Here is a 20,560-nt window from a genome sequence, read left to right on the forward strand (position 1 = left end):
ATCAACCAGGACTCCCATGGCTTCCCCAACCCCTCCACAGATACTGTGGCCTGCTGCCCTGGGCTACTCCACTTCTTATTTCTTCCAAAAGGAAGGAAGGAACCCACCTCCCACATGGCCATCTCTGCTCTCGGAACTGTGGGGTCCAGGATATGTGGCTAAGGGGACATAGCCAGGTGCAGTGACATCAGGCACCCCCACCTCCGCTCCTTGCGCGGTGGTTTCCCAGGAGATGGGATGAGAGGGCTGGCCATGGTCATATTTTACAGACTCAATAGAATATAAATCCTTTAAAATATATATATATATATTTTTTAAATAAACTTCAGTGGGTCTTTCTTCCCCAAAGATATGGCCTTTAGAAAACTGTGGTCCTTGTGCTTTTATAAGATACAATTTCAGAAAACTATTTCCACGAAAATAACTTCTGTTCAAAAAAATGATTGATCTTTGGTGGTTCAATATCAGTCTGTGTCTGATTCCAGAAAGTGTTGCCAGCTTATCTGAACAAACAGAAAGCCTTGAGAAACGCCTCTCTAGTCCTGCTCAGTCTCCTCCCCCGCTGCTGTCCCCATTTGCTCCCTCTGAGGTCTGTTGGTCTCAGTGCCTCTATCTGTGTCTCTCCTGATGTCATTCCCAGCATGTCCATCTGTCCCCACTCTGCCCATTCATGGGGTGTCTGTCAGCCTCTCTGTCATATGTCCACTGGAGTGTCAGGAAGAACAAGAGGTCTGTGTGTCTGTCCTGTCGGGTGAGCAGGTTGTGGGTCTTCCTTTTCCAGGAATAGTTGCTCTTGGGATGGTTTCCAGGTCATGGTTACCCGGAGCTGGGTGGCCTGGGGCACAGGCCTATCTGACATGGTCTGTGGTCAACAAGCAAGAAGTGGCGGGTGAGGGTCCAGGAGCCCAGGCCAGTCCCTTCAGGAGATGTCCCTGAAGGCTCCATATCCCAGGGGAAAAGACGGGTCATGTGTAACCTTCAAAGTAGACGAGCTAAGGGACTGGGAAGAAAGGGACTTCGAGCCCAGAAGACGCTGGCTCCTGCTGTTCCTGCCCATATGAGGTCAGACCTCAGGCGAGGCTATAGCTGGTCCTCCTGCAAAAGGAAAAGAAACCAAAGAGACAGATGAGGGTGGGGGAGGACTCTGTCCGGCCCCAGACCCCTGTGGACGTGGCAGTGGCAGCTCCCTGCCTCCCTGGCAACTCCTCCAGTTCCCAACCCCTAGAATAAAGCTGCAGCCCCCGTTTTTCTCCAAGTCCATCCAGCAGTTCCCCATCTATGTGTCGTTCTAAGTGTGCGTGTGATCTCAGTGTTACTTGGCCGGAGTCTGAGCCATCCACACTGAGAATGAGGGACCGATGACAGTGTCACTTCCTGCCGATCCCGTATATGGACAAGTGCTGGTATTTGTGAGTGTGCGAGCATCTCCAAACAGGTGGCCATGTGCTTGTGAAAGCTGCCGGGCCACACTCCTTGACACTGCGGCACCAGCTGGCCTTGGCCTCTGAGCTGGGCTGGGCATGCAGAAACGAGTAAAACACAGCCCCCGCCTTCAAGATCCCCACAGTCCACGGGGAAAGCCAGCCAGCGGGCATCTCGTCGGGCAGCGGGATCAGTGCCCTGGAAGCAGGAAGAATAAGCTTCAGAGCGCAACTCAGCACAACCTGTGGGGGAAAGAGTAGAAGACCACCCAGCTTTTGGCTCCCAGGCGGGAGGATGGTGCCATCACAGGAGGCAGAGCCCCAGGCGGAAAGAAGATGAGTTCAGTAGTTCGGGGCTCTTTGAAAGTGACTCCATGCTTGTGGGACATCAGGTGGAGACGTGCAAATTAGAGCCAGATATGTGGATCGAGAACGTGAAGGAAGTCCGGGGGAGGGGCAGGTCTAGGAGTCTCCAGGTAGAAGAGGGGCTCGAGATCAAGCCAGTGGATGAGATGCCTGATGTTATGGAGACCAAAGGGAGCAGGGGCCAAGGAGGGAGCCCTTCCACACCACATCTAACAGATAATCGAGGGAGGGAGACTGAGCAGGGATGAGCAGAGTCGCTGACGAAAATCCAGGAGGGACGCCTGGGTGGATCAGTCAGTTAAGCGTCTTCCTTCGGCTCAGGTCATGGTCCCAGGGTCGTGGGATCGAGTCCCACATCGGGCTCCTTGCTCAGCGGGAAGTCTGCTTCTCCCTCTGCCTGCCACTCCCCCTGCTTGGGCACGCTTTCTCTCTCTCTCTGACAAATAAATAAAAATCTTTAAAAAGAAAAAGAAAAAAGAAACAAAGAAAGAAGGAAAGAAAGAAAGAAGAAAGAAAGAAAAAGAAACCAGGAGCAGGGGTGCACAGGTGGCTTGGTCGGTTAAGTATCAGACTCTTGATTTCGGCTCAGGTCATGATCCTAGGGTCATGAGATCAAGCCCCATGTTGGGTTCCACGCTCCTTGGCGAGTCTGCTTCTCTTCCTCTCCCTCTACCGCCCCCCCACTCATGCTCTCACCTACTCTCTCTCAAAAATAACTAAATCTTTAAAAAAAAAAAAAATCCAGGAACATATGGCATCAATGAAGCTACAAGAAGAGTCTCTGCAAAGGCAGGAGTGTTCAACTGCGTAAATGCCTCAGGGACAACTGCGGACCTGGCGGTCAGTCTCACACTGGCTCATGTTTGTGCTTCCCTGGGTGTTGGGACCCGTGTACGTGGGGTGCCCACCTCTGAAGGCTCTGCCGGTGGGAGGGGTCCTCCCCAGAGGGCACCTTTGGAGTGGGGCCAACCATGAGGATGCACAGACCGGTGAGGATCACGCAGGTGGGCACGGCCCCGATGAGGACCTTGAGGGTCACCACCACCTGCTCCGCCTGCTTGCAGGCTCCTGCCTCGTAGCCCGCAAACCTGGAGAAACAGCATCCCACAGATCCAGCTCAGATCCCACCGGGCCTGGCAGGAGGGGTCCCGGGTACCCCACCCCACACTGCCCTGACACTAGGAGTCCTTTCCCGGCCAGATCGGCTTAACCATGGCAGAAGGGAGCGTCGAGGGAATGGGCTGGCCAGGGAGCTCTGGCAGAAATGAGAATGTGGGGAGCTGGGGCTTCAGAAGGGGTACAGCTCCCGAGAAAGGCCCCTCTCAGTCATGTGCACGGAGAAAGCTGGGGCAGGTGTTGCCCTACACTCTAAAGAGCAGACAAGTGGCCCGCTAGGGTGGAGAACTCTGCCCCCTTCTTCCCACCCCACTCGTTGTTTGTGCCTCTAGTACAGCCCAACGCTGGGACTCACTCCAGACTGAGAGTGGAGATACCCAGGGCGCATGCGCCGGAAAGCTTGGTGAAGAAGACGTAGGATGAGTAGAAGATGGTCTCCAGGCCTGGGCCGTGCTGGTGCTGCTGCTGGAAGGCATCCACCACATCTGGAAGCATGGACCTGGGGGACAGGGCTGCAGAATTATTCCTTGTATCCCCTGGACAGCCGCCAGCCTGAGAGCTCTCTGGGGACGGAGACCACATCAGATTCATCCTTGGGTTCCTGCTGCCCAGGACCAGGACTGGCCCACAGAGAGCCCAGCAATGCGTGTGCTCGCCTTTCAGCCCCATTCCCCAACAGAGCTGCCCACCATTCCTGCCGCCTGGTGCTCTTTCAGGAGAGCTCCAAGGACGGAGCCGGTGGCCTCCATCTCCTGCAGGTGGGAGAGCCCCTCCCCAGCACAGGCTGGACACAGGGGCCTGGGACAACAGGTGGATGGGAAAGAGAGCATCCCCATTAGGAAGGACGTGAAGCTCCCGCACTGCCTTCCCCTCACCCAGCCTACCAGGGTAGCAGCAAGGACACAGCAATGCTCAGGCCAGATACCAAGGCCACCACATATGCCACAGGTGCTGTGGGTACAGCAGCCAACAGGATTACAAAAGGCACCATCACCTGGGGAGACAGATGTACCAGCTGATCCTTCCATCTGCCCCTGACATGCTCTTTCATTCCTACACTCACCGGTCTTTACTAATAACCCCTGTGCCTGGTCCTTTGCTAGGGACTGAAGACACAAGCAAATAGAGATCAGCCCTGCCAGCCCCCGGGAGACTCAGGCTCCAAGGCTACCTCCCTGACCCTGCCACCTTCCCTGCAGCCACCCCAGGCCTTGCTTCCTGCATCACTCACACAGATCCCGAAGGCCGATGTCTTCTTCCCAAATCGTTGTATAACCCACTCCCACAGTGGGGTGCTCAGCATAGCCGAGACCTGCGAACAGACAAAACCATCCCAGCCCGGGCCGTGCTGCCAATGCCTTTACCCACCCAGGTTCTAGAAGCCCTGGTTTTTAGGTGGGATGCTCGACCTTGACTTTGCCCCCTGGTTGGAACCAGTGGCTATGAACTTCATGACTCCGCCTTCAGTCCCACCCTCTGCTGGAGTGCAGGTGACTAAGATCACAAAGGAGTCCAGAATGTTGACCGGAATTCTGGCCACACATCTCTTGTCAAGAACCACACCAGGGGTGCCTGCGTGGCTCAGTCCATTAAAGCATCTGCCTTCAGTTCAGGTCATGACCTCAGGGTCCTGGGATCAAGCCCTGCAATGGGCTTCCTGCTCAGCAGGGAGTCTGCTTCTCCCTCTTCCTCTGCCCTCCTCCGCACTCGCGCTCTCTCTCCCTCCCTCCCAGGACCGCTCACCAGGATGGTTAGCACCACGCCCTGGACATGCTCGTGTAGCCGGGAGGCGTGTGTACAGAACAGGACCAGGTAGCTCTGCTCCACCTGAGGAGGCCAAAGGAAGTGGTCGTGTACAAGGAATAGCAGGAGCTCAGAAGTCAAGGGCAAGGCCTAGGTCGCAAGTCTGGCCTCTTCTTTGGGACCTCAAACACAGTTGCTCCAGTCGTCATGTATCATGCGGACCCCTCCCCCACAAAGGACACTTAGACCCGAAACAGGTATAAACACTCTTCCTTGCCCATTTCCCCCTTAACCCAGCGAGTGGACCTTGCTACCCAGATCTTGTCAGCGCCCCAGTGTCTAGGCCTTGACCCTCCCTGGTCCCACAAGCTCTGTCTAGGTCTCTCTCCTCCCTGCACTGGGCTCTCTGGAACCCGTGGCAGCCACCGTTTCTCTCTATTTAAGCCTAACTCCGGTTGGTGGGGCCGAGAGGCTGACGCTGAGCCTACACAGGGTCAGTATGGCCAGAGCCAAGGCCAGAGCCAAGGCCAGAGGTACCTGAATGGCTGCTGAGATGAACAGGAAGGAGATCACCAGCTTCAGGTAGGGCGGGTGCCGGACAGTGAGGCGCAGCCCAGCCAGGAAGCTCAGGCCTTGGCCGGAGGCTGGGTCAGAGGAGCCTGCAATGCAGGAAAGTGACACTTCGGCTTGTCAGAGTTCCAAACCAAAACCCAGGCCCAAGAGGAACCTGTCCCAGCTTCTGCTTCCCGTGCCCTGACTGCACCCCCTTACCTGGTCGCTCCTTCACCCCGAGGCACAGCAAACCACTGCAGACAGGGTAAGTCAAAGCGAGCACGGCGGCTGCGATGGAGTAGAGACGAGCCTGTGGGACAGGACAGAACCGGGGTGTGGGTGATGTCTCCAACCTACAGAAGTGGGGACACCCTGGGCAGGAGTCCTTCCCAGTGGGGCAGAGGGACCTTCAGTCCAAGCCCAAGGGTGCTGGGTGCCTCTCCTCCCAATCACCGGAGCAGGAGATGGAGATCTCTGGGCCCACAATGGTCCTGCTGCCCCTGTGCCTCATGCATGAACAGGAGGGCATCCATGCCACCAGGGGTCGGAGCTCTTCCTCTCCCTCTTTCTCTCTCATTTTTTAAGGCAAACATTCATTGGTGGCCCTTCTGCACGCTAGACCCGGAGGGTACAGTGATGAATAAGTGACTCCCGTCCATCCCCAGTAAGGGGCTTGGAGTGTGCAAGACAGACTCAAGAGCAGACAGGTACAGCATAGTGAGGCGCGAGGACCCAGATAAAGGGCGAAAACAGACACGCCATGGTGCTGTCATCCAGGGGAAGATACATAAGTAATAAAATCCACGTAAAGACATGCCTGGGAGCAACAGTCACCCGCCTGAGCTGAGGTTGTCTCTGCAGAGGGGAAGAAAGAAGGAGGTGGACAGGGCCTCACCTGGGTGGGCTCAGCGCAGTTGCACAGGACCCCACATTCAGGGGGGGGGTTTTGATAGGCATTAATGCTCTGCTCTCACTGTCTTGAAACGCTTGATCATTTTATCTACAAATCTGTGTTTTGTGTGAAGTCAATGGGACGACACAGCAGGAGCCGCGGGAAGCTTTGGGCCTGGGCTCACATGAGGCTCCACCTCCCGGGGCTGGACTTCTCAGCCTCCTGCTGCCCATTCCTTTGCACTCCAGGCCAGGCCAACCCAAGGCCACTGTCACCCCCAACCAGAGAGTGACCCAGTACTTCTGGGGTGGGGGCCTAAGTGTATATATGGAGAGGGTCGATCTGGGAGGGGCAAGGCCACAACCTTCTGGCCCTAGGCCAGCAGCCATGATGAGTCTGAGGGCACCTGGGTGGGGCCACTTGTGCACCTTCACCCAAGCAATCCCTTGGTTAGGGCAGTGGGCCATGGGAAGGACAGACTGGCTTCCCCGCTCTCTCTAGAGCCCTGTCTTTTCATTCTGCACCGTACCTAGGCAAATTTTATAGCTGGCCCTGCAGATGGGTCTGGGGATGGGTACACAGGACTTCACTGTAATGTTTTCTTAAGTGGGTGCTGGGCCATGATGTGGCATTATTCTCATACCATTGATTCTCAAATGCTGGTGGGGGTCAGAATCCCCTGGAGGGCTTGTTCAAATATAGATTGCTAGCCCCCTCCCAAAATTTGTAAATCATTGGTTCTGGGTGGGGCCTAAGAATCTGCCTTTCTACCAAGCTTCCAGGTGATGCTTCTGGTGCTGCCCAGGGACCACACTTTGAGAACCACAGCTGTATAAGTTTTTGTAAATCTGAAATATTATTAAAGGAGCAGATGAAGCAGAATGATGCAGAGAACACTGAGGAGAGACCACAAACCCAAGCTGAGGAGGAGCAGCGGGGCAGGGTCCTGAAGATGAGGGCCACCCACGTTGGAACTACTTTACAGTGTCACCCTGACTGGGCTGGGGAATGGCTGGAGGCTGGGGTACCGGGGGGGGGGGGGGGGGGGGGGAGACTATGCAGTACTGGGGTGACCCAGAGATGTTGGGGATGCAAGGTCCAGAAGATCGGGGGCCTAACATGTGCAAGGGATTTGGTAATGGGTTGGAGTGGGGCTCAGGGTTGGAGAGGGAGGGGACTCCATGTTGGCTCCCGGGGTTTGGGCGCATAATGGTATCATTTGCTTAAGGGAAAAATAGCTGAGCTGGTTGGGTAACATAGATGCACGTCCCTTAGTTGCATCTGGTTTGCGAGGAGAGGAAGGGCACTGCCTCCAGGTGTCCCTCCTCCGTGCCCTGGGGGTGAGGCCGGGGTGGGGCGGGCCACAGAAGGGGCTTTACCCAGAGCGCTGCAGGGACGCCAGACCCTCTCCCCTGCCCCTGCCCGTGCCCGTGGCCCTTCCCCACCCCTCTGCCCTCCTGCTGCTCTGCGGTCCGCTTTCCCGGGCGGAGAAGCGGGGTCAGCGGGACGGAGGGAGGGAGAGGCGCGGGCCGCGGGGGCACTCACCGCGTCGGGGGAGACAGCGACCGGCCGGGCGAGCGCGGCGTCCTCGCACCTGTGCGGCCGGTGGGCGCCCGACACGATGAGCCCGTGCACGGCGGCTCCCATCAGCGTCCCCGCCATCTCCATGGTCATCCCTGGGACAGAGCGGCGCCAGGTGACGGGCGCTGGTGGGCCCGGGGGCCGCGGCCTCCCGCCCGGCCTCACGCCCGCACTCACGGTACGCCGTGGCCGAGTCCCGCTCCGTCGGGCAGGGGGTCAGGAGCATGGTGAGCGCCGCGTAGGGCACCTGGAAGAACTGGGGACGCCCGGGCCGGGCTCAGGCCGGGCCCCCCAGGCCGGCACGTCCCGGCTGATGCCCCCTAAGCCCAGAGTAAGGGGCGGAGGGCCGGAGGGGTGGGTCCCTCAGGGACACCTACCCTCTCCCTTCACACACTTCACGGTGGCCACCGACCAGCAATGGGGTCCCAGGGGTCCAAGCCCCCGCCAGGGGGTGCACCGGCTTACCGTGGCCAGCGCCTGGAACAGGCAGTAGAAGCTTGTGTACCAGAGGCCCCGCAGGCTGGTGAAGGGGGGCAGGAACCACAGGAGGAAGTAGACCACGGTGATGAAGGGCGTGCAGCCCAGCACCCTGTGGAAGCACAGCGGGCATGGAGCGCCAGGACAGGGGACAGGAAGGGCAAACCCGGAACAACCACACCCTTCTGGGCATAAGTCCTCTGCCCCAACAGGAGCCCTGGCCTGGGGCTGCCAGGGTGGGCGCCATGGAGGAGGAGAGGGAGAGGTGGCTGAGGGATGTGTCGGGAGCCTGGGGCGTGGGGCCATTCACTGCAGAGGTCCGGGGCACTTGGGTGTTGGCGTTGCCATTCCCTGCATCCGGGGCCCTGGAGCACCAGCGAGGCCTATCTCCTTTGTGAGGATTTCCAAGGCCTCCAGCCCACCCTGGTCACACATAGACCCTGGATCAGGCCTGGGAGCCTACGAAGCTTTGTCCGGCCCTGTGCCACCTGGTGACAGAGAGGCCCCAAGACTGTCTCTGAACTCCTGCATGGCTCAGCCTGACCTAGTCTCGCACCGACACCTACTACTGTCTCGTCCTCTCACCATCCACAGGGGTTTCCACTAAGAAGCAGGGCTGTGACAAACACAGTGGCCTCAGGCCAAGGTTGGAAGCCAGGACCCTGAGGGCTATGGGGCTGCTCACCATGGCATGAGGCGTCCAGACCCTGTCCTTCTGCTTCTGTTGATGAAGAACCCAGCCACAGGGTCGGCAGCTGCCCCAGACACCTTCCCTCCAAACAGGGCAAGTGACACCTGGGCAGCAGGGACCTGAAAAGCACAGGTGGGAAGATGGCTGAGGCCTGGCAGAGTCAGAGAGAGTGTGGCCCACCTGCCAGGAGAAAGCGCTGGGAACCTGGCAGGGGCAGAGCCGCGGTGTAAGGGTCTATGGGGTCTCTTTCCCAGGACAAGTTCGGATGGATCTAAGGGCAAAGCTCCGTTAGCGAAGAGAAGGGCAGGGGGAGGAGCTGACGGCCCCACACTGGCACGTTCCCATTACCACTCCTGCCCAGCCGCTTTTGGAGAAGACCCGGGGACCCCTCATCTGTGCAAGAAGGGCGACAGAGGTAGACTTTTTGTTTTACAATGACCATGTTTTATTAACCTTTCTGAGTACATAAATGACACACTCATTATAAAAACATTCAAACAGTACAGAAAAATACTGAGCAAAGCTCCTCTGAAATCCCCCCATCCTGAGACAAGCGCCAGCGCATTTTGGTGATCACCCTTTCAGGCGTTTGTTTATGTGCATTCGTAATTTATGATTTTGCATAAATGAGATCGTATCAGTGTCATGTAACAAAATCATGGGGCTACATGAGAAATCTTTCTGCTTCCCCTCTATCCTCCATTCCCTCCTCTAGGCAACATTAACAGCCTATGTAGATCCTTCTGTAACTTGTTTGCTTCATGCTTGTACTTGAATCATGTACAGCCACATATTTACACATACCCATGTACCCACATGTATGGGGCATGTCTTCATTTCGGTAAAATGGGATCAATTTGTATACTCATCTCTAAAAGCAACTTTTCTTACTTGACAGTGCATCGTGGAAATCCCTCCAAGTCAAATGTATAGATCTAGCTCGTTCTTTTGAATGACTACACAATAGTCCATTATGTGGATAGTACACAACTTGTTATCCAACTACTTCTGTATTGTTGGGCATTCATATTGTTTCCCCATTTTTTACCACAAACAGCCTGCAATAAACATCCTTAAGGGGGTTGCCCTCAAAGGCATTTGGCTTCCTGTCAGTTTGGGGACTGAAGTGCCATCTATCCAGTGAAGGACAGGTCGGGGCAGGAGAACTGGGTACCAAGGAAGATGGGAACAGGGGGCCCTGGGGTGCTTCCCACACTCACCTGTGCCACATCGAGCAGGAAGAGTTGCAGGTAAAAGGCTGTGGCGCTGGAGGCCACCTGGTTGGGGATCCCACCAATGCCATAGCACACCTTGGTACAGAAGGAGAGCTGACCAGCTCTGCTGTCCTGGGGGGGCGGGGAGGGGGGAACACAGGAGCCAAGCTTCCCACCTGTGCAGATACCCAACAGTTCCCACACCCTCCTGAGCCTCCGTAAGCACCCTGAGGTCCCTATACCTTGAGGGCTTTTCCAGCAACCTCAGTCCTCATTTACCCTAAATCATCTTAAAGGGAAGTGAGACAAAGAGGGGAAAAAAATCCTAAGCCATGACCTCTCAAAGATCCCACATCCCACGGGACAAGTTCTTCCTATTTCCCTCTTAATGCTTCCTCCTGCTAGTCCATTTTGTTCTCTGAGTCAGCAAGCCAGAGCGAAGTGGGGGGTCAGGAGGCTCCCAACTCTGCCACCAACTCCCGGTGGACCTTGAATAAATCACTGTATCTCTCTAAGCCTCCTATGTCAAACAGAATATTCCTGCCAACTTCAAGGGTTGTCTTGATGAGCAAATGAAGCTGAGTGTTATTTGTGCCAGGAGCTGATTGTTATATGTTGAGGACTTCGGCCAGTCCTCGAACCACTGGCAGCCTGAAATCAGCTGTGGTGAATTTATACCACAGGAATCAGCAAACACTACAAATGAGAGTTGCTTTCTTTATTTTCTTGGAGAGACTGTTTACCAGCCCACCACTGAAATAAAGCAATGCTTATGACTCCAAATGTGTGTGTGTGCCCACACACGTGTGCGTGTGCGTGGAGATAGAGACATATCTCATAAGCCCTAAGCTACCCAGTGAACTCCAGACTGGAATATTCGACTGCCTACTCACAGAGCCACATGGTTGCCTACCAGGCATTTCAGTTTAGCATGGTCAAAACACAGCTCCTGATTTCCATCCATTGTCTAAACCAATTCCTAACCCTATTGTCCCTATTGCATTAAACGGCCCCACTGTCCAATGTCCATTCAGCAGCTCAGGCCACAAGCCTAGGAGCCCTTGATTTCTCTTTCCCAATTCCCCCACCAAATTCATCAGTGGCTTCCTAAGTGGTGGCTTCCCAGCTTCTGCTGTCATTCCCTACTATCCACTCTCTACCCAGCAGCCAAGGTGATATTTTCATAACATAAATTTGATCATGTCTCATCTCTGCTTAGAACTCTCAACAGCTTGCCACTGCAGTTCGAATACAATTCCAAGTCCTTCCCATATAGCCTCCAGGAGCCCACCCAATCAGTCCCCACCACCTTCCCACCTGACTTCGGATAGCTCTCCTCAACCTTGGTAGCTTGTTTGCTATGCCTCAAAATGACCATGCCTGTTGCTGCCTCAGAGCCTTTGCACTTCCTATTCCTTCTGTCTAGAAGGCTCTTCCTGAGTCTTTGCAGAGCTGACTCCTTGCCAGTCAAGCCTGAATGTCATCTCCTCACAGAGGCCTGCCCTGACTACCCAGCTCTCTAGTGTACGTAATACCTGATACACTCATTTATTTTCTCCCTCTCCCCATGAGAACGTAAACTCTCTGAGAGCATGCACTATAATTTTTATTCACCACCATGTCCCCAGTACCTAGAACCGTATCTGGTATATAGTAGATGCTCAGTATATATTTGTTGAAATAAATGTCATGAAGACACTAGGTAAAAGGCTGTTTCTTCAAAAGATGCTGGGAATCCTTCCTTTTGATCCTTTGCTTGGGAATGGGAGGGGGTGTGGAGAGGACTATGACTTTACCCGTTTTAGTATCTTGCAGGACACCCCAACTCGGCCCTTTTGAAGGGAAGTTCTTGCCAGATAAGGGTTTATCATATCCTTTGCACACTCTTCCTACCCACAGAAGAAAACCACACATGAGGCAGGATGTCATCTCCTTTTCTGACGTTTGTGTGAACATAATTTCAATTTCCAGAAACTGAATAAGAGGCAGAATGCAACATGATAGCCCCACCCCACCCCATGTGGCTCTTGTTTCTCCCTAAACGCTCCTAGCAAGCTTCTGGCACACAGAAGTCACTTGAAAGATAGAGAAATTCCAGCTGAAATTTCTCTTGGAGGCTTGCGGATGTCAGTTTCTCCTACTTAAATCATAAGCTTTTCGCAGTTAACTGAGCACAAGTTTTAGCGCCGGACTAACTTGGATTCAAATTCTGTCTGCCGCTTCTAGCCGTGTGATGCAGGGCAAGGCACTTCAACAGCACTGAGCTTCATTTCCTCACATGTAAAATGGGGTAAAAAACAGACTGCAGAGGTCGTCATGAGAATTCAATGCTGGCACTTCCTCGGCAATGCCAGTGTTCCCTCTTGCCATTACTCTCCCCGAATGTCTCAATTTCCCTGGGAAATGAGAGTCCTCAGGGGGCCTCCCTATCTTTCTTTCTTGGGGGCCACAAGCCTTTGCTCGGAGGTGTCTGGCAGGAAGCACTGAGTCGACTAAGAGAACTGAAGTGCTGAAGTGAAGCCACACACAAGTGGATGCGTTGAGCCTGGAGCCAGCGGTGGATCTCTGTTCAGCACGAAGCTCAGCGGTCCTAGCCCCTCTCGGACACAGCCACCCTGGCCGCCTTGCGCCCGGCCCCATCCACGCAGGGGATGAGGAGGCCCTGAGGACGCCCCTGGCTTCCCACCAGCCCGCTACCCTCCCAGGGGAGCCTGCTTGCCAGGAAGTCGTCTCTGGGGGGTCAGTCTGCAGGTGAGGCCGGTGCCGGGGTGTGAGGAGCTGGCTGAGCCTCCCCCTCGTGCCAGGACACTGGGGACAGGACGCAGCCCCTCCCACACACCGGGAAGTCCTACCTGCCCAGGGTGCCCCAGAGCTCTGGGAAGACCTGGAGTGTGGCGTACAAGAGCCCGAGGCTGGGCATCAGGACAGCAGAGACCGGCCCTGGTCCTGCCAGCCCAGCCGAATCAATGCAGCAAGCTACTTCACCTGTCTAGGACTCGGTTTCCCATCCCGTTCTCTTTGGGGCTCCCGAGTATCTCGGCCTCTCGACTCTCAACTGTCCAAGTCCACTAGGGGGGCTCAGAAGCCTGAAGGCTGGGGCCCGCGCCCCTCCCGCCGCCTCCCTCGCGCAGCCCCGGCTCCCCCCTCGCCCTCGCCCTGCGCTCACCGAGCCGCGCCCCAAGGTGCGCGCTTCCGGCTGGGGTGGCGGCGCCTCGACGGCGGGGGCCGGGGGAGCGGCGGGGGACGCGGCCATGGCTCACGGCAGCTCCGCCCGCGGCCGTAGCCCTGCGGCGTTATCACCCGGCCCGCGGCCCGGCTCCCGCGAGGAGGGCGGCTCCGGGGGCCGAGTGGGCGCGGCGCGGCGAGGGGCGGGCCGCGGGCAACGCGGGGACAGCGGGAAGCCGCGAAGGGCGCCGTTTCGTTTCCCGCAGGAGCCCAGATTTGCCGGGGGTGGCGGGGGCGCCGGTAAGTCCCTCGGGACCGCTGTACTGGGGGCAGGTCCCCGAGGGAGTTAGAGCCAGCGCCGGTTCGCGCTGGACACCCTAAATCCTCGCGGGTGAAAAAAACCGCCAGATCCATTTATTTGAAAAACGAAGCAATAGAATTGACTTGCTTAGACTGACTATGGCCGAATAGGTTAACAACCTACATTTGATGCGAGATGCCTGAAACACACATTGTCCAGCCTCCCGCAGATGAGATGGGTGTAGCCACGTAGTTCGGCCGGTGAATGAAAGCTGAGCAGTGTGTAATGGTTTCCCAGAAAAGTCCTTCAAAGGGAAGGGGTCACATCACACACAGAAAGTAACCGAAAACGCACCACAGACCTAAGTGTAAAGGCTAAAACTATAAAACACCTCGAAGAGAACAGGAGCAAATCTTCATAACCTTGGGTTAGATAACTTTTCTTAGGACACAAGATGGACTATCTAAATGAAAAATTTTGTGCCGCAAACCATCTAACAAGTGAAAAGATAACCCACCGAGTGGGAGAATTATCTGCAAATCATAAAGACTGGTACTGGAATATATAAAGAACTCGTACAACTAACTCCACAATAAAAGACAACCCAATTAAAAAATGGGCAAAGGATTTCTATAGGTATTTCTCCAAAGGTAGACGAGCTCATGAAAAGCTGCTTATGTCATTAAGGAAATACAAAATTACAAGATACCACACCACTGGATGGCTAGAATTAAAAAGGACAGGAACAAGCATTGGGGAGGGTGTGCAGAAATCACACATCGCTGGTGGACAGACATGTAAACCAGTGCGGGCACTATGGCACGCTGGCTCTTCAAAAAGTTAAACATGGTATTACTGTATGACCCAGCAATTCTTCCTAAGTATAAACCCCAGAAAAAAACATGTTCACACAAAAACTTGAACAGAAATGTCCATAGCAATATTATTTATAACCCAAAGTGAAACCCGATTGTCCATCAACTGATGGGTAAATAAAATGTGGTGGATACATCCACACAATGGACTGTTACTCCGCAATAAAGAGAACATGGATGAACTTTGGAAACCTTAAATGAAAAGATGCAAAAACCATATATTGTATGATTCCATTTATATGCCATCTCCAGTAGAGGTAAATCTGCAGACGGAATAGGTTTGTGGTTGCCTAGGACTTAGGGTAGAGAATGGCTAAGGAGTACCCGGTTGAAGACAGGATGAAAATAGTCTAAAATTAGATTGTGGTGATAGTTGCACAATCCTGTGCTTATGCTAAAAGCCACTGAATTGTACACTTTAATTGGGTGAATGGTGAGGTGTGTGATTTATATCCCAATAAAGTTGGGTTGGGTTTTTTTTTCCCTGTTCTTAAAAGGAAAAGTGTGTGCTTCTTCCCACTGGATGGAATGCAGACGTGAGTGGTGCTAGAGCAGCTCTCTTGTGGTCTGGGGTTAAGTGCTGGTGTTGCCAGATTAACAACACAAGTCTCAAGTTTTATGAAGCTGACCAGTCCTGAATTGCTTCCCTCTAGACTTTCACATGGAAAAAAATTAAATTTTGTTCTGTAAGTCACTATTATTTTAGATTTTTTTGTCACAGCTAAATATAATCAAGTATACATGCTACCCAGTCTAAATAAATAATTCCTTTCCTATGCCTCAATTCTTTTTTCTAGAGGTATAATTGACATTTAACAGTATACTAGTTTCAGGTGTACAAAGTAATGATTCAGTATTTGTATATCCTGCAAATACACCTCAATTCTTTAACCTACAAAATGCGTACCTTCTGTTTTCTTGGTTGCAGCCTTATCAACAGTGGAAGGATAATGAGATAATGCATTTAATTCCTTGGAAACTTAAACTCAAGCTGAAGTTTCTTTGGATAATCTACTTTCACATACATCATTTTATACCATTTTTAGGTCTGGAAGCACTTCGTTCCCAATATTTGTACTTGGCGCATACACAACCACAATTTTAATTTTGAAAAAAGGAAGTAAAAAAAGAAACTCTTCGGGGCGCCTGGGTGGCGCAGCGGTTAAGCGTCTGCCTTCAGCTCAGGGCGTGATCCTGGCATTATGGGATCGAGCCCCACATCAGGCTCCTCTGCTATGAGCCTGCTTCTTCCTCTCCCACTCCCCCTGCTTGTGTTCCCTCTCTCGCTGGCTGTCTCTCTCTCTGTCGAATAAATAAATAAAATCTTTAAAAAAAAAAAAAAAACTCTTCATCTTTTTTCCCTCCCTGCACAAAAAGGTAATTAAAAGGCATTTGTCCCTAACACCTATTATTCTAGTTAAAGTGATGGCATGTTCTGAATGTAATTTTTAGTTAAAGACAAATACCTTAGACTTCAACAGATAAAACAGCATTACAATAACCAAGAACCTGCCTTGTAATTAATATAAAACACTGATCCACGTAAAAATACCTGAAAGGATGCACACCAAAATGTTACTAGTGGTTATATTATTTGAAAGGTGAAATAGGTGATTTAAAGATCATTTCAGCATTTTATAATTTTCTACAATGAATAGGAATTATCTGTGAAAAAAATATTTAAAGCAAATGACAAAGAGCCAAATATTAGTCTACTGAATTACCCATTTCTATCTGAAGATTTAGTGTGATGAGCAATTTCTCAATTAAATGGTATGTACTTAGAGAAAGAACAAAGAAGTAAACCCTACCAAGGAGCCTTCATGCTAGTTCAACTCAGGACACAAATGTTTTTTTTTTTAAAAAAAGCCTACCTCTGAGCATTAAAATATCACGTTAATATTTCTGAGGATTACATGAAAGTAACACTGATTAAAGTACGTGGCAAACAGAAGGCACCTAATAAATGCTGATTCTCAAACTGAATGACTTTGCCAATGCCAAATAAAAATAACAAATGCACCCAGATGTAACTCTTGTATAAGAAACAACTATAGATTATTTCACAGATCCTTTTAATGAATTATTTCATTCTTAAGACAACAGTTAACCGTTAGCAAAAAACTGCTTTCAAAATAAGGCACTGAAATAGATGCAAAATACTGTATTTTCAACACAATAAAACGTAATGAAAAGTATCCCGAATGAGAAAAGTATATAAAATAAATAAGACCAGTTTTACAGTCTGCATACTGCATAATTTAACCATCAAATTAGAATCTGTAAAACTAGAAATGTACTTCTTGTACCAGCCTTAACAATGATTTTCAAAGAAACTGATTGACGAGTTTTGAAACTACCGTACGTCAAATTGTATTTTACACCTAAAAATGTTTGATTATTTTCAAGTTTGCCTTCCCTTCCTTTGCCAAATTCAATTTGTATTTTCTAAGTCAGTATATTTTATGTAATCTACACATTTAATTAACAACTTTACAATTTTGAACTTTAAGGTAGAAACCTTTAACGGATGATTCTCATTTTAGAAAACCTCTAAGAATATTATTCACATTAACGGAGGTGTTCACAGTTACAAAAACGAAGGTTATTGCTGATGATGGGTCTTTCTCCACAGGAATTTCTCACTGGGGTATATTCTACACGGACACACAAGAAAACCTCCAATGTATCTTCTGGATAAATAATTATAAACTGGAAAATCCACAAAGGAGGCTTTTTTTTATAGGTACAAGAAAAATATTTCCAATGAGAAACCCCTTTATAGAAATATATGGAGAATCACAGACTATAATTATGCAAATTAAATTGTACAATGCTTCATGATAGGCCTATAGGAGACATTTTCTTACAGACTCTTGAAAAATAGATTAACAATCATCTTATTTTTATATCTGAAAGAGTTCACTGATTTTTACCATTCCCTCACTATAAGAATGCCATTCTGTTTCACTAGAGAGGGCTCTACCACAGCTGTAAACATACTGACAGTATTTTCTACTATATATCTGTTCATTTCTGAAAGTAAATGACAAAAGGAAAAGGCTCTCCTTTGTCTTCCCTCCCTTCCTGATAAAAAGATAGGCCTCTACCACGTGGAAGGCTGGGAGCTAGAAAAGAAAGCTGTCTTAACACGGACCTTAAACAGAAGATGCAGCTTATAACCAGGTCAACTAGTTATGCGTATTTCCCTTCTGTTACTCCTGAACTTCTAATGAAATTCTCATTGAAATGTTCCAGCCTCATCTCAGCTGTGCTTAGAGAAAAGGAAGTATAGGTTTATATCATGATTAAGAGTTCAAGGGGAACAGTCTAAGAACAAATTGTGGGAGATAAAGGATAAAACCTAAAGGTCCCGAAGTCCCACTTCGGTGGAGAGTCTTCTTCCACTGTTCGTGGTGAAGCACACAGGTTAATTTTCTTAGGGTGGAATCATAGTGCAGGATTTCCTCAACACTGGTTCTTCTACTACATACCTGAAAATCACTTGAGATTACAAATGCAGAGATCTGGGACCCATCCCAGGTACAATGAATCAGAATGTGTGTGGTAGATGCCTGGAACAGACATTTTGAAATGCTTCCCAAGTGATTCTTACACTAAGATTTAAGAATCATTGTAAACTGTTTTGTAAGAATGGTTCTTTCAAGAGGTCTGTAAAGTCGAACTATTTTCATAATCAAACTAAGACATTATTTGCTTCCCCCCCATTTTCTCATGAATATACAGTAGCATTTACTAGAAGCTACACGATGCGCAATATCACAACAGATTGAACGTGGAAGCAGATACGAGATTCCATCTGTCTTCTTTAAGTTAGACGGTAAAGACAGTTGCAAAAAATGGAATATAATGCCATTCTCACTCAATTTTTTTTAGAAAATGCATTTTCATTAAAATGTGGTTTATATTAACATGTGCTTATTTTTAATGAATATTTTATAGTTTTTTATTTTCAATATCATATATATAACCCACATAAACAAAAGGTCTTGAGACCAAAAAGTTTGAGATCTGCTCTTTCCAGCAGACACCTGGTGCCCTATGAACATTACTACTGATAGGTATGGCTACTTAGTTCCTTGGCACATTTGATGTAAATTTTGCTTTAAATAAGATTCAACAGATAATTAGCAAAAAAAAAAAAAAAAAAAAGCTTCTTAGACTTAAGGCAAGGGAATTCAATCTGACAGTGAAATATAGAAGTCGATCCAGTTTGAGTTAAAAGACTAAAATACAAAACATATTTTCCTTGGTGGCATCAGAATGTAATAAATAATCCTTTAATGTATACCTAGGTTGACTCTGATATATGGAATAGAAAAACCATACTTATGTGACGCATTTAAAAAATATTAATTAGCAATGTGCCAACACAAGCATTAGATTCTAAGTGAGTGGTAGCAAATGAAAGGCTTACTCAAAAATGTTAGCTAAAACCAAATCCCTCATTTTCAGAAGAAATTAAAACAAGGGATGAACTAGGGTTCCTGGATAGAAAGACAGTTTTAAAAATTACACTCCTTGAAAATGTCAAAATGTGAGTAGGCAGATTGACATCATACTAAGCTGCACAATTTTATTCCTAAAATACATTTTAGATACTGTGCCAAATTAATATGAGTCTATCTTGCCATTAGAAAATAAAAATTGTGAACACTTTGAGATTTAGGCATAGCTGTGGTGAAAGCAGTTCCTTCTAGCCTTCTGACTGTATCTCAGATGTAAAATAATTACTTTGATGTTTTTAATCTGCCATGTATGATTTTCTTAATATATTGCTATTTAAAAAATCTGAGATAGCTAACATCTAAACAAACCACTGCTGGTTGGGAATATTTGAATGAATGATGCTGTGAATACATTTGCTAATTTAAATCACATTAAGATTCTATATGATATAGTGATTTAATATCTTATTGTTGAATAACTGGTATTTGAAAATAAGTGTAGTTTTCTGAGTAGCCTTTTGGAAAAAGTGCATTGAATATAGTTTCCAGTCATAGTTCACTTTCCTATCTTGTACTTATTTAAAAATCTTATCAGAAGGGAGTTAAATAGTGCTCGAAACAGAAGTCCAGTGAATCTGACTTCTTTTCCCTCATTTTGGTTTGCATGTTCATTTACGACCATCATTTCTCTGCAAACTTTCCACTTAGTGTATCAAAAATCAATGTTATGAAAGTTCCCTAAAAGGTTCAGCAGTTTTTTGGAGTCTCTGAATGATTACAGCATTCTGTAAATCTGCTTCTTCCAATGTGAGTGTTTCATCTAGCAATTTGAGGAAAGGAAGAGCTGTGGCCAGGGAAAAGGGAGGACTTCTTTGAGATCCTTGGTATTTTTCGATGAAGTCTTTGATGTGGCTTATCCTGTAAAATAGCACAAACTATTAATATAATTTTATGAAAACCTGAATTAATTTAAGGTAATAACTTGAAGATGTCTATCTAGCTATGTTAATACACAGAACAGTCCAATTATGATGCTAGAACTGATCATTTGGGCTATCTTTTTAAAGACTGACCCTGGATAGTAAGGAATTACCATTAATTATCTTTTCCGTGTGACAAGGATATTATGGTTACATTTTTATTTTGTTTTAAATTTAAATTTAATTAATATATATTATTAGTTTCAGAGGTAGAGTTCCGTGATTCATCAGTCTTATATAATCTTATGGTTATGTTTTTGTAGAGTACTTCTCTTTTAGAGTTATATATTTAAATATTCACATAGGAAACTAAAAGTCTAGGATTTCCTTGAAAACAGTTCAGTGGAACTGAGTGAGGGATCACTGTATCTTCTCTTTGTCTGGGTGTATGTGTATCTGAAAGTTCCTATAACAGAAAGTTTATATATCTATATCTGGCTCTGAATGGATCAAATATGGTCACACTAGTAATATTATACAGATACAATCTGTATCTCTTAAATACCAGGTCATGCTGTATTTCAAACACAATTAGGAAAATTCTTAACTCAGTGTAGAATTTCAGTTAGTATAATTAACACTACAGTGTAATACAATAACTGCCATTTTGGAGGTAGCTCAAAGTTAAGTTCACCTAAATCCATGTGTGTGTATTTACAGAGAACGCATACAGAGCTCAGTACAACTAGGATACCACTGATTTTTAAGACACGTCAT

The 20,560-nt window shown here is 49.0% G+C and overlaps 2 protein-coding genes across 10 annotated transcripts in view; both read right to left on the reverse strand.

Moving 5' to 3' along the window:
* Positions 1-282: 282 nt before the first annotated feature.
* On the reverse strand, positions 283-14,866 carry MFSD2B (MFSD2 lysolipid transporter B, sphingolipid). The gene is made up of 14 exons (XM_026519685.4): positions 13,220-14,866; positions 10,060-10,185; positions 8,834-8,958; positions 8,137-8,260; positions 7,849-7,927; positions 7,636-7,766; positions 5,418-5,508; positions 5,184-5,305; positions 4,647-4,730; positions 4,135-4,215; positions 3,788-3,897; positions 3,259-3,402; positions 2,696-2,875; positions 283-1,095 (listed from the first exon to the last, which is right to left on the reverse strand). The coding sequence occupies exons 1-14, from the start codon at positions 13,304-13,306 to the stop codon at positions 1,071-1,073; spliced, it is 1,509 nt and encodes a 502-aa protein (XP_026375470.1). The 5' UTR covers positions 13,307-14,866; the 3' UTR covers positions 283-1,070.
* A 1,586-nt stretch (positions 14,867-16,452) lies between these two features.
* The window catches only part of UBXN2A (UBX domain protein 2A), a 52,662-nt gene continuing 48,554 nt past the window's right edge, over positions 16,453-20,560 (reverse strand). For all 9 annotated transcript variants that reach the window (XM_048222452.2, XM_026519647.4, XM_048222450.2 and 6 more), the window contains one exon: positions 16,453-19,781. In XM_048222452.2, coding sequence (XP_048078409.1) covers positions 19,589-19,781 — 193 coding nt within the window. In that variant the 3' untranslated portion in view covers positions 16,453-19,588. The remainder of the gene's footprint in view (positions 19,782-20,560) is intronic.

The sequence above is a fragment of the Ursus arctos genome, unplaced genomic scaffold (assembly GCF_023065955.2).
Source record: "Ursus arctos isolate Adak ecotype North America unplaced genomic scaffold, UrsArc2.0 scaffold_8, whole genome shotgun sequence".
In the NCBI taxonomy this organism is placed as follows: domain Eukaryota; kingdom Metazoa; phylum Chordata; class Mammalia; order Carnivora; family Ursidae; genus Ursus; species Ursus arctos.

Excerpts from the sequence above, each read along its gene's own strand:
- MFSD2B (XM_026519685.4), bottom strand. The coding sequence starts at position 13,306 with ATGGCCGCGTCCCCCGCCGCTCCCCCGGCCCCCGCCGTCGAGGCGCCG. Across the intron at positions 10,186-13,219 it reads GCACCTTGGGGCGCGGCTCG|GACAGCAGAGCTGGTCAGCT; the intron begins GTGAGCGCAGGG and ends CCGCCCCCCCAG. Across the intron at positions 4,216-4,646 it reads GCGTGGTGCTAACCATCCTG|GTCTCGGCTATGCTGAGCAC; the intron begins GTGAGCGGTCCT and ends GTCTGTTCGCAG.